Consider the following 13,375-nt stretch of genomic DNA (forward strand, 5'->3'; position numbering starts at 1 on the left):
AACACTCAAATTACAGTCTCCACACCCATATCAGTACACCAGGCTAGGGTTACATAACTGTGCACCATAAGCATGAAAATTAATCTGAATTTTCTCTCTGTCACTGGGACTCATGATGAGAGCCTGCAGGGTCTGGAGGGCAAATAAAGGAAAAGTTGATCCCCAATGCCAATGAACAATTCCTATTTGTGTGACAGGGAAGTGCTATGTGAACTCATGCAAAGTGAAGTGAGGAGTGGGACATTTTTCTGTACATTACCAGCAATGTTGCAATGATGATCAACTTGAAAGACTTGGCTGCTCTGATCAATGAAATGATCCAAGGCACTTCCAAAGAGCCCATGATGAAAAAATGCTATTTACCTCCAGAGAGAGAGAACTAATGTACTTTGAGTACAAATTGAAGTATAATATTCTCTCTTTATATTTTTTTAAATTAAATTATTTTATTTGTTTTCGATGTTCAACAATGAATTCCATATATCTTGGATTTCTATCTCCTCCCTCCCCCTCATTCCCCCACCCCTTGCCACTCCCTTCCTGAGATGGTGTGCAACCTTATATAGGTTTTACATGTACTTTCCTATTAAATACATGTTGCATAGAAGAATTAAAAAGAATGAGAGAAACCATAAAAGAAAAGAAAAGAAAACATAATACAAAAGAAAATGGTCTGTTTCTGTTTCTGATCCAATTCCATAGTTCTTTCTCTGAATGTGGAAGGTGTTTTGCCTCGAGTCCATTGGAAATTTTTCAAGTCCATGCAAATCAATGAAGCACTAAGTCTACCAGCAAAATTCCTAGGACACTGCAGTTGTCGTAGTACAAAAAAATCTCTTGGTCCTGCTCCTTTCACTCAGCATAAGTTCATATGAGTCTTTTCAGGCTTCTCTGAAGTCTTCCTGTTCATCTTTTCTCATAGCACAATAGCATTACATTACATTCATATACCACATCTCGCTCAGCCATTCCCTAATTGATGGGCATCCCCTTGATTTCCAGTTTTTGGCCACCACAAAGACAGCTGTGATAAATATTTTGGACATGTGGGACCCTTTCCCATTTCTATGATCTCTTTCAGATACAGTCTTGTAGCCCTTTGGGCCTAGCTCCAAATTACTCTCCAGAATGGTTGGATCAGCTCACAGCTCTACCAACAATGAATTAGTATTCCAATTCTCCAACATCTTCTCCAACATTTATCATCTTCCTGTATTGTCTGGTTAGCCAATCTGATAGGTGTGAAGTGGTAACACAGTTTTGATTTGCATCTCTCTTATCAATAGTGATTTAGAGCATTTTTTCACATGACTATATATAGAATTAATTTCTTGCTCTGAAAATTCTTGTTCATATACATTGACCATTTATTAATTGGGGAAAGACATATTCTTATACATTTGACTCAGTTCTCTGTATATTTTAGAAATGAGGCCTTTATCACAGACACTATTTGCAAAAATTCTTTACCAGTTTTCTGCTTCCCTCCTAATCTTGATTGCATTGGGTTTGTTTGTGGAAACCTTTTCAATTAAATGTAATCAGAATTATTCATTTTTCACTTCATAATATTCTTTTTCACTGGTTGGGTCATAAATTTTTCCATTCTCCATAAATCTGAAAACTATGCTATACCTTGCTACCCTAATTTGTTTATGGTATCAATCTTTATACCTAGATCATGTACACATTTGGATTTCATTCTTGTATATGGTGTCAGGCATTGGTCTATGCCCAGTTTCTGCCCCACTGTTATCCAGTTTTCCCAGAAATTTTTTTGAAACAGAGAGCTTTTATTCCGGAAGCTGGGGTCCTTGGGTTTATCAAAGAGTAGATAGCTCTATTCATTGACTACTGTGTCTTGAGTACCTAACATATTCCACTGATCTACCCCTCTGTTTCTTAGCCAGTAACAAGTGGTTTGGATAATTGCTGCTTTATAATACAATTTGAGATCCAGTAGAGCTAGGTCAACTTCCCTAGCATTTCTTTTCATTAGTTCCCTTGATATTCTGGACCATTTGTTCTTCCAGATGAATTTTGATACTATTTTTTCCAGCTCTAGAAAATAATTATCTGATAGTTTGATTAGTATGGCACTAAATAAGTAAATCAATTTAGGTGGAATTGTCATTTTTATTATATTGGCTCAACCTACTGACAAGCAACTGGTGTTTTTCCACTTACTTAGATCTGACTTTATTTGTGGAAAAAGTATTTTGTAATTGTGTTTACTTAATTGCTGGTTTTGTTTTACCATGTAGACATTCAAATATTTTATAGAGTTTACCCTAGCTTTAAATGAGATTTCTCTTTCTATCACTTACTGTTGGGCTTTGATATTAATATATTGAAATGTGGATGATTTATGTGGGTTTATTTTGCAATTTTGCCAAAGATGTATATTATTTCAAGTAGTTTTTTGCTTAATTTTTCTGGGATTCTCTAAGTATAGCATATTATCATCTCTGAATTCTCGTAAATTAAGAGTGGGGAGACTGTGACCTCCAGACCACATGTGACCCTCTTCATCCTCAAGTGCAGCCCATGAACTGAATCCAAACTTCATGGAACAACTCCCTGAAATAAAAGAATTTATTCTTTAAGACTTGTGCTCAGGCAAAAGGTTGAAAATTAGTTGAAATAATTACCAACAAAGCCCAATAGGGACATTTTGAGGGCAGAGCCAAGATGGCAGAGTAGAAGCAGGGATCTGCCTGAGCTCTCCCCTCAAACACCTCACAATACCTGCAAAACTGACTCTAAACAAATTCTATCACAGCAGAAGTCACAAAATGACAGAGTGAAACAGATTTCCAGTCCGAGACAATCTGGAAGACTTATGCACTGGGCTTGGAACTGAGGACAGCCTAGTGAGGGCCTCATAGGCACATACAGACCTCAAGGTGCTGGCCTCACGGTGCTCAATCACTAGTAGTTTTTGTGGTTTTCAGACCTCTCAATCCACAAATGTCAAAGACAGCTTCAAAGGCAGTGGGAAAGTTCTCTCATCTAGGTAAGAGAGGAACATTATCCAGATCCAATCCCAGCCTCAGCTCTAGACCCAGTTCACTGGCAGTCACTGTGCAGAGGTGGTTGCTTCTGGAACTCTTGGGCCTACAGGCAATGAGTGGGGGAATTGAGCAGCTGATCTGGGTCACAATCCTGGGATATGGCCCTGGGATGAGAAGAACATTGGCAAGGCAGAGGTAGTGGTGGCATGTAATGCTAATCAGGCAGCTAAAGATCTTCCCCACCCATTAATGGTCCTACTCATTAAGCAAAGTTTGATTAGGGGAGACCTACACTTTTGGCTACTTTCCAATACACTGGCTCTCAAGAGTTGTGTTGTCCTCTGGCTGTAAAAAGTGTGTAAATACTCTAAGATGGGGTTTTACTTTGGGGCTTAGTATTTGGAAGGAGGTTTGTGTGCCAGACGAGACTTTGGGAAGTCGCTAAGAAGTGCCCCAGCTTTGAATATCCAGATGTTGGTGCTTCTCTCTCTGATAACTACATATGTAAGTAATAGTCAAATAGCTAGATTTGTTTATTGTTCTGTGATGTAGGTATTACTTATGGTCAGGCAGCTGGAAGGTCTGTCTGTTGTTCTTGATTTCTCTGTTTGTATTTTCTTTGGAGTTCAAGGTGCTGACTTTTTCCCCTGAGCTGAGTGAATGACATATGTGCTTGATTAAAGTGATTGTTGATGCCTCAGAAGGTGCCTTTGTTTTTAGAAAAGCAGACCTAAGAACCTGTATAGAAGGTCCTCCTGTGTATATCAAGGTGCTTGCTTTTACATTATGGCATAGTTGGCAGGATCTACAAACAAAAGGGAAAGTATGGGGGTGGATAATTGTCTGTTGATTCCCAGTTGTGGTGGCTATGGTTCCTTGGAACCTCAGGAAGTAGGGATAGCCAGAGCCTGGGCTAGAGTAGATTAGCCCAGCTCCTGACTGTCCCTGGGGAGTTAAGGCCCTGAAAGTGTATTATAAGTGTCTGTTGATCTTGATTTCTCTGTATGTATTTTCTCTGGCAAGAAAGAGCTTTTACAATAGAGGAAAAGAAGAGTGTGGTGGGAGAAATTAGTGAGCCTTACTTTGGCTTAAAGGGGGAATAGCACACATTCAATTGAGTATGGAAATCTATCTCACCCTGCAGGAATTCAGGGGGGAAGGGGATAAGAGAGGGAAGGGCTAATTAGAAACAAACACCATTGTGGGGGCACAGATCAAGAGAAAGAGTGGAATAAATGGAGGGCAGGACAGGAAAGAGGGAAATGTGGTTAGTGTTTCTCAACATGACTGTTCTGGAAGTATTTTGCATAGTTGTGTATGTATGACCTACATCAAATTGCTTGCTTTCTCAATGAAGGTGAGTGGGGAGGGAGAAAAGGAAAAGAATGTGGAACTCAAAGCCTTAAAATGAATGTTAAAGATTGTTTCTGCATGCAACTGGGAAATAAGATATATAGGCCCTGGGGTATAGAAATCTCTCTTATCCTACAGGAAAATAGAGGGGAGGTGTATGGGAGAGGGCAGGGGATGAAAGAAGGGAGGGCAGATTGGAGAAACGGGTGGTTGAGAAACGGGTGCCTTGTCATGGGGAAAAGAGAGAAATGACGAGAAAATAAATAAAAAGCCCAGCACAAAGAGAGAGAAGAAAAAGTGAATTTAAAATAATTATAGTGAAAGATTTATGAATCTACTTCCCAAGATAAACTTGGGAATTATATAGATGCAATTTCTTTTCACTCAATTAAAGTCAGATTTAAACACTTGAACAAACATTAATTGTTCATGGGTAGGCCAAGTCACTATAATCAAAATGAAAATTCTACCCAAACTAAATTATTTATTCAGTGGCATACTAATAAAACTAACAAAAATTATTTTATGGAACTAGAAAAAATATTAAAATTCTTCTGGAGAAAAAAAAAAGTAAAGAATATCAAGGGATTCAATGAAAAAGAAATACCAAGGAAGGTGGCCTACTGTCACCAGATACAAAACTATTTTACAAAGTGATAATCTTGAAAGCAATGTGGTATGCCTAAGAAATAGAATAATGAAATAGTAGATTAGATAGGGTACACAACACACAGTAGTAAATGACCATAGTAATATAGTGTTTGATAAACACAAAGATGCAAGTGTTTGCAAAAAAGAACTCACTATTTGATAAAAATTTATAGGAAATTTGGACAGTAGTTTGGTAAAAATTAAATATGAACTAACATTTCACACAAAATTTTCACAAAGAAAATGTCAAAAGGGATATATGATTAAGACATGAAGGGAGATACCATAAGCAAGTTAGGGAAACATGGAATATCTATCAGATCCATGTGTAAAGGAAGAATTAGAGACAAAGCAAGACAAAAAGAACTTTGAAATAGGAAATAAAATGGACAATTTTAATTATACTAAATTAAAAAAAAAAAGATTTTGTACAAAGAAATCCAATGCAGCAAAGTTTAGAAGAAAAGCAGGAAACTGTGGGGGGGAAGGGGGGTTGTAGCAAGCTTCTCTGATAAAAGCCTCATTTCTCAAAAATGTAGAGATTTAACTCAAATCAATAAAATATGAGTCATTCCCAAACTGACAAATGGTCAAAGGATATGCACTGCCAATTTTCAAAATAAGAGGAAATCAAAGTGATCTATAGTCTTATAAAAATGCTCTAAATGATTATTCAGAAATGCAAATTAAACCAACTCTGAAGTACCATCTCATACCTGTCAGATTGACTAATATGACAGGAAAAAAGGAATGACTGTTATTGCAGTGGATGTGGAAGAGTGGGGACATAACTTACTGGTGGCTGAGTTGTGAACTGGTCTGAGAGCAATTTAGAACTATGCTCAAAGGGCTATAAAACCAATCATCCACACCCTATGATCCAGCAACACTATTAGATCTATATTCCAAAGAGATCAAAGAAAAGGAAAGGATCTACATGTACATAAATATTTACAGCAGCTTGCTTTGTGGTGGAAAAGAATTGGAAATTGAGAGGAAGTCCATCAATTGGGGAATGGTTGAACATTCCCTGAGGCATACAATTGTGATGGAATGTTATTTTGTTATTAGGAATGACAAACAGGTGGGTTTCAGAAAAACCCAGAAAGACTTATATGAACTGATACAAAGTGAAGTGAGCAGAAGTAGGAGAACATTGTATACAGTTACAGCAATACTACATGATCAGTTGCAAATGGTTGAGTTATCCTCAGCAATACCCTGATCTGAGGCAATTCCAAAAGGTATGTAATGAAAAATTCTATCCACCTCCAGAGAAAGAAATAATAGAGTTTGAATGTAGAAGCATACTTTTTAACTTTATTTTTTTTCTTTTCTGGGGGGGCGGGAGTATTTTGGTCTGTGTTTTCTTTTGCAACATGGCTTATACGGAAATAGGTTTTGCATGACTGCACTGCACATGTGTAACCCATATCAAATTGCTTATCTTCTCAAGGAAGGGGAGGAGTAGGAGGGAGGGAGAGAATTTGGAAATCAAATTTTTTTTTTAAAAAAATGTTAAAATACATTTTATGTCACTGGAAAAAATTATTTAAAAAAAATGAATATGACCTTATCTAGAGGAGAATTCTTCTTATGAGGAAGGGAACTTCATATTCATAGATAGGAGTGGAGAGCCCAATGGATGACCCTGAAGAAGTAAAGCCCAGCATGTGAATGCAAAGCATATACTGCTCAGCAGCCACAAACATGGTGGTGATTCCAGGCAGAGACAACACTAAATCCAGTAAAGAGTGGAAACATGATACCCAGCAGAAACCATGGAGTACCCAACATACATGCATCATCTAAGAATAAGTGTCTGTCTATTATATATTGGATACCAGAAACCAATAGTTCATATTCCCAAAGAGATTAATTTGTTTTTGTCAAAACCACATGTACACATAGAATTACAAAATATATACAAATCAAATAAAATTTTGTTTTGGAGGGATAAGAAGGCATTAGCTGCTCAGAAGATCATGAAGTGTCCTATGTAGGATGTAATATGAGATTTGAAGGAAGGAAAATATTCTCTTCATTAAATACTGGCATTCAAAACTCAAGACAAACTGATTCCAGCCTACCTGACCAGGCTATTCTCAAATTTTTCTCATTTATATACTCTCAGTTAAACTTGATGTCCTACTTTCTCATTCTGTTTTCTCCTGTCTCGTAGAATTTATTCGTCATCTCCCATGCCAAGAAAGGATTTTACCCCATCCCTTAAATATCTAATTAAGTGTCTCTTTTTTTTTTAAGGCTCAAAGCAGATGCTAATTCCTCCATATATCTTCCCTGAGTACTCTTCCCTCTTAGATTCAGAAGAATCTTTCCTTGCTCAGATTTCTCATAGGATATTTACCTACACCTCCCATATGTATTTACCTTTTTCTCCTTTGCATCATATTTGTTGTTTCTGTTGTTCAGTCACACCCTCACAATTCCATTTCTGGTTTTCTTGGCAAAGATACTGGAATGATTTGCCATTTCCTTCTCTGCCTCATTTTACAGATGAGGAAACTGAAGCAAACAGGATTAAGTGACAGTTGCCTGCTAGCAACTGTCTAAGACTGGGTTTGACTTAAGGTTCTCCTGATTCTAAGCCAGGTACTCTACCCACTTCACCTCCAGCTGCTCTTATATCATAGCTATGTGTTTATTAGTCCCCTCATTCCAATTAAATTGTAAACTGCTTGAAAGCAAGATGATTGACATGTCTATCTTTGTCTACTCATGCCATAGTGAATCATGGACGTATTAGTCACTTTACTAAATGTTTAGTTGAATTGTATAGTTTGTACATATAAGGTATTCAATATTTACAGAAGGAATGAGTGAATTCATAAAAGGTCTTAAATCCATGCTTATGGCTACATATGTCCAACTGTAGGATGGCATTGATATTGATAAAAGTTAACTTAAATATCCATAGTGCATTAGCTACTGGATTTACCACAATCTCTGACCTTAAGGAGAATACACTGCAGAAATATCCTGATTGACTCACACACATACCTGATTCTAGAAAAGCAAAGCAGGACATGGAAAATTTCTCTGCTAGGGAAAGATCACTGCATGCTTTGAGAGCCTCTTAAGAACAGGTGCTTAAGAATCAGAATTTCAGACATGGGGTGTACCAATGGCTCTAGTCGTAAGAGAAGATTCAAATTGTGTGTTGGTTGAATTACCAGACTCCAGATCTTACCTAAAGAACCCAAGGATTCCCAGGCGGTACTGACTGGATACTGCTACCACATTTTCAAGGGCTGAGAGGGCCAAACCATTGTAGGTTGAAGCCTCACCCATCATCAAACCCCCTCCATTGATCCATACCATCACCTGAGGAATGAGAGGAAAAAAGTATTTTGGTCAAAGGAATCCAGAGTTGAAAGAAGCCTTAGAAAGAGTGTTTCTAAACTCCCCAGGCCATATGGTCAGTGATTTTTAGGAAAGTGATGAGATCTTCCTTCCTTTCCAAGCTACATTGTTAATATCTTCTTGGGATTTACTCTACTAAGCCATATAAAATTCTGCATTCTGGAAGCTCACTCTGCCCTAAGACTACTTTTCACATTGGAAGTACCCTCCCTGAGGCCTCTCTCACTGATTGGCTTGTTTCTCCTAGGATCTCTACTTTAGGGAGAAGGCCCACACTAACCATGCCTTCCTTCTTCTCTGCTGAGCTACTGACTCATCTTCAGAGTACTCTTTATACCATGCTCCTCACTGGCACCCCTCACCCCTTTCAGCTCCTTTTGTGTATTGTCATCCTCCCTTGGGATGTAAGTTTCTTGAGGCAGTGACTACCTTTCTTTCTACTTGTATTTGCATTCCTTTTACTTAGTATGATGTTTGGTACAGAGTGAACATGCTTGTTCACTTGAATTGTTGATCTGGTATACTGGAAAGGGAACCAAATGAGGAATTAGGAGTCCTGGGTTATGGATCTTAGCTCTACCATTAACTTCTCCTCTGACTTGAAGTAAACTACTTCCTTTCCAAAGTTCTATCTATTTGTAAATTGAAGAATGCAGTTTAAATGATATTTATGGTCCCTTTCACCTCTGTTATGTTCACCCTGTGTTTCGTTTGAGAGAGAAAGACCCAGAATGAGCAAGAGGGGAAGGAAGGATGATTCAGGTAAATTAAAAGTAGTCATCGAGTTCTACCCTCCGTCTTTATCCACCACAAATACCTGTGTTCATCATGATAGTATATACAGCATATTCTCCACTGGTGCAGGTTCCAGAACTGGTCAGAATTGGCAATTCAGTCAGTCAATCAATTAGCATTTAAGTACCACTATGTGCCAAGCATTTGCAAATCACTAGGAGTACAGATTTTCTTATGGTTGTTCAGTCATTTCAGTCATAACTGACACTTCAGGAACCAGTTTGAGGTTTTCTCTGCAAAGACACTGGAGTGGTTCTCCATTTCCATCTCCAGTTCATTTTACAGATAAGGAAATCAAGGCAAATAAGGTTGTGTTACTTCTCCAGAGTCACACACTTAATAAGTCCTTGAGGCTAGATTTGAAATCAGGTCTTCCTGACTCCAAGCCCAGCACTCTATTCACTATGTGACCTAGTTGCCCTTGGAATACAAATACAAAGAGAAATAAAGCATACCCTGCCTGGAAAGACCTTACATTCTAATGGGGGAATGTGTATAAAAATGCTAGATTTTTGGACTATCAGAGTCAAGAGGGATCCAAGAAGAAATTTAATGCAAATCCTGTACCTGAGCAGGAATCCCTTCTACAATATCCCTGATAGATGGTCACATGTGTGAGTGTGGTTAGTATGAGTATCTATGAATGTGTTCATACATATACAGTTCATTGAACACCATCATCACTTAATATTGAATGCATGTATGTTTGTAGAAGCCATAACCAGAAGATGAAGTTTATAAGAATCAGTCCCATCAGGCTCCAGGTCATTTCTGTGGCCATCCTGAAAGCTCCTGTGTCTCCACTTGGGGGATGTACCATTTCTCCAGTCTTCCAGAACATTCTTCAGCAATGCTTTCACAAGCCAAGATTTTATTTGTGATAAAAACTCTGGCTCCTGATGTGAGGACCAGTACTGAAGGAAAGAGCAATATGTAAAACATTTTCCTCATTGATTTGTTCAAAGTACACTTCAGTGGAGAAAAGGTTCATTCTTTCTGGAAAAACCTCTTACAAAGAACCACTTAGGAGGCACATTCACTGAAAGCAAGGGTTAGTTTAGACACACCTTTCATTATCCATTAACCAGCAGCTATGAAGGAACAGAAAAGAGATAAGTGAAGAGTACGGGCAGGGAACTATGTTACTGTCAGGGAAGTTGCATATGACTATGGCCTCCTTATTGTCCTTGGGACATTCATTCAGTTTTTGACTATTAGAGAGGCAGAATATGCAGCAGTGTAAACAAACAAATGCTATCTTTGAAATGAGAAAAGCTGGGTTTAAATGTTAGTTTGGCCACTGTGTGACCTTGGGCAACTGACATTCTACCTCTTGGCCTCAGTTTCCTCATCTGTAAAATCAGGGGATTAGACTAAAAGTCCTCAAGTTCCCTTCCAGATCTGGATTCTATTGTCACCAGAGTGTGGGCCCAGTACTGAAAGGTTTTAGGGATTTCTCAGGAGACAGATCATATAGGCTTTAGAGACAAATAAATCTGTTCCCTCTTAACATGTAAAAGGAAGATGAAAAGTGGATGGGATAGAAAGAAGAAAACTACCCCTTTATGGTGGGGAAAGGGAGAGAAAGTCCTGAGTGCAGCATGGAAAGGAATGTGGTATCCTTAAATGATGCTCTGGGAGGAGCCATCCAATCATAGACCTAGAATTCAGGGATAAAGGGTATTTCTGATGCATGAATTTCAAGGAAAGAAGGAGGCTTCAACATGAAAAGCTGGGACACAGTGAGGCTGCAGGATGGTTGTGGAAGTCTTGAGAGCAGACTAATTGCATGTCTATGCCAATTCTTTTCCTTTATATCACCACTTAGAATCATTTAGCAGAGGTGTTAAATTCAATACTGGAGGGCTGCACATGGCTCCCAAAACTCTTGAGTATGGCCTGAGCCAGATTAAAATAGAAGTGGGATATGTTTAACAAAATAACTAATGCTATGATACAACATAGTATTAATTTGTGGTTTGCTAATCAATTTGCAGCTGTAACCCATTTTTATTTGAGTTTGGGATCACTGATTTAAAACATGAAAAAGGAAAAAAAAAACACCACAGATCAAAATGCTCTCTCAATCCACCTTGTTGATTTGGAGAAGGCAATGTTAGTGGTGAAAGAAACTGGTAAGTAATTAAATTTCCCACATTTAAATCAGTTGAAGGAATTAAGGATCTGAAAAGGGTGGGGGGGGCATTACAGATGAATTTGTGTATTAGAAAAGTCATGAAGAAGAGGGATCAGACTTGTATATATTCCAGATCTATGGAAGAAAACGTTTTCTAAAAAATAGAGCTGTCCCTCTGTAAAATGCCCTTGATTTGTACTGGGTTCTGACTCACTGCAGGTCTTCAAGCAGAAGATGGATGACTATTTGTCATTATATCTATAATGACAAATTTCTATAATGTAATTTTACACTATAGAAAGGATTCCTATGTAGATATGGGTTAGCTTAGATAACTTCTAAGGTCTGTACAATTTGGTAATAACATAGGTAGATTAAATGAGAGAAACCTGGATGATTAGAAGACTCAATATTCTCCACTTAAGGATTAGTTAAAGGTATGAGATGGTTAGTTTAGCTAAAGCAAACAGGAGGAACATGGTCACTGTCTTCAAATATCTGCTGGGTTATCCACAGCTGCTTGGTCCTGAAGAACAAAACTGAACTCAAAGGAATCCTGAAAGGAGGGAGATAGAGGAAGGAATGTCCTTATTTATCACTTACCAACTCCGAAGTCATAGCCAGTTCCAGCCCTAGTTTTCTTACCGGTAATTTGGTCTTCATTTCCAGGTCAGATGGGGTATAAATATTTAGGTACAAGCAGTCTTCAGAAGATGTCATTGAAAAGCTTTCATTTCGAATGGAGAAAAGGTTAGAGAGTTGCTGTGACACACCTATATTCTGGGGGCACCTGGCCAATAAAACATGTGAAAATCATTTCTTTTCAGCAGCCTCTAGGGAAGCATATTTGGGGCCATACAATTATCTAGCAATTTTAAGCCTGGTAGGGCCCTTAGAAATCACCTAGTCAAAGACTTGCATTTTAGAAATAAGGAAACTCAGAGAGGGAAAATATCCTATGAATGATCACAGAGGAAATCAATATTAGAAACAAGTTTACAACTCAGGTCCTCTGACACCTCCATCTAGGTCATCACCTCACCACTAGTGGAGGTTTGATCAGTTTCTTTCATTTTCTTTCAGTTCCTAAATGACCCATTAACTTTTTGTTTGACTTTGGACTTACTCACCCTAGGCCTCAGTTCTCTCACCTGTCAAAAATTATACTTAGAACTTCTTTAGGTTCTGTCTCACTGTGAATAAATTCTTGCTGATCTTGGGAAGAAGGGAGCAGAAAAAGGGAGATTTATATTAAGGCAGAGAGTCTATAAAATTCTGCTCTGTGAAATATTGGAGTACCTGCAGGGTCATTCATATGCAGAACTGAGTCCCTAGAGCTGCTCCTTCAGACCCTAAAGAAAATAAGCTTTGCCCTCACTCTCTGTGCCCTCCCCATTCTACCAATATGCATACTTCTGGTGTACCAAACATCTGGTTATAGCTATTAGCTGTGCTACAACAAGAAGCCAGTGCCTCATCTCATTTGTACACCAAGACTGCAAGGTAAGTAGAGTAGTTATGTCACCCCCACTACAGAAATAAGGAAGCAGAGAAGTTGAGTCTCAGACTCAGGATTACACAATGCTGAAGTAGCAGAACCAGATCTAGAATTCTAATTCTAATTCCATGGTTCTTTCTTCCATACCACTTGCTTTATATGCACCAGAACCTTCAAAGGAACTAGAGAGCCTGGTTTATGACGAGGGATGGTCCTGGCTTGACTGAGCAATGAAGGCAGAGGGCTCTTGCCCTCTTGCTAGGTAATGTGTGCCTAGGGATTTATTTGAATACAAGCAAGCAAAGAAACTGATACAAACAACATCTATCCAGGTTTGGCAACTACAGTAGGTCAATTATTCATTAATGTTCCCTGAAGTTCTCAGAACAGCTGATTCACTTCATAATTCAGAAGCAGCCCATTTTGAAAATCTGAGAGGTTCTCCAACAAACCTTCCAACCTCTGATAGGGTTTAAGCTAGGGAGTTGAAAAGAAAAAGAAATAGGATTATTTTCCAGGGTGGCAAGGACAAAATGAAGGATT

At 38.4% G+C, this 13,375-nt stretch overlaps 1 protein-coding gene across 1 annotated transcript; it reads right to left on the reverse strand.

Moving 5' to 3' along the window:
* Positions 1 to 602: 602 nt before the first annotated feature.
* On the reverse strand, positions 603 to 12,331 carry LOC140519355 (putative inactive carboxylesterase 4). Its single transcript, XM_072632267.1, has 3 exons — positions 11,980 to 12,331; positions 8,230 to 8,363; positions 603 to 2,580 (listed from the first exon to the last, which is right to left on the reverse strand). Exons 1-3 carry the CDS (start codon positions 12,052 to 12,054, stop codon positions 2,535 to 2,537), a joined length of 255 nt encoding a protein of 84 aa, XP_072488368.1. The 5' UTR covers positions 12,055 to 12,331; the 3' UTR covers positions 603 to 2,534.
* Between the last annotated feature and the right edge of the window lie 1,044 nt (positions 12,332 to 13,375).

Source organism: Notamacropus eugenii, chromosome 1 (genome assembly GCF_028372415.1).
Source record: "Notamacropus eugenii isolate mMacEug1 chromosome 1, mMacEug1.pri_v2, whole genome shotgun sequence".
NCBI classification, from domain to species: domain Eukaryota; kingdom Metazoa; phylum Chordata; class Mammalia; order Diprotodontia; family Macropodidae; genus Notamacropus; species Notamacropus eugenii.

What these genes read in the sequence shown, in the direction of transcription:
- LOC140519355 (XM_072632267.1), bottom strand. Translation starts at nt 12,054, where the DNA reads ATGACATCTTCTGAAGACTGCTTGTACCTAAATATTTATACCCCATCT. An exon ending in AAATGAAGACCAAATTACCG is followed by an intron (nt 8,364 to 11,979) that starts GTAAGAAAACTA and finishes CTCATTCCTCAG; the next exon opens with GTGATGGTATGGATCAATGG. An exon ending in GGAATCCTTGGGTTCTTTAG is followed by an intron (nt 2,581 to 8,229) that starts GTAAGATCTGGA and finishes CTTTTATTTCAG; the next exon opens with GGAGTTGTTCCATGAAGTTT.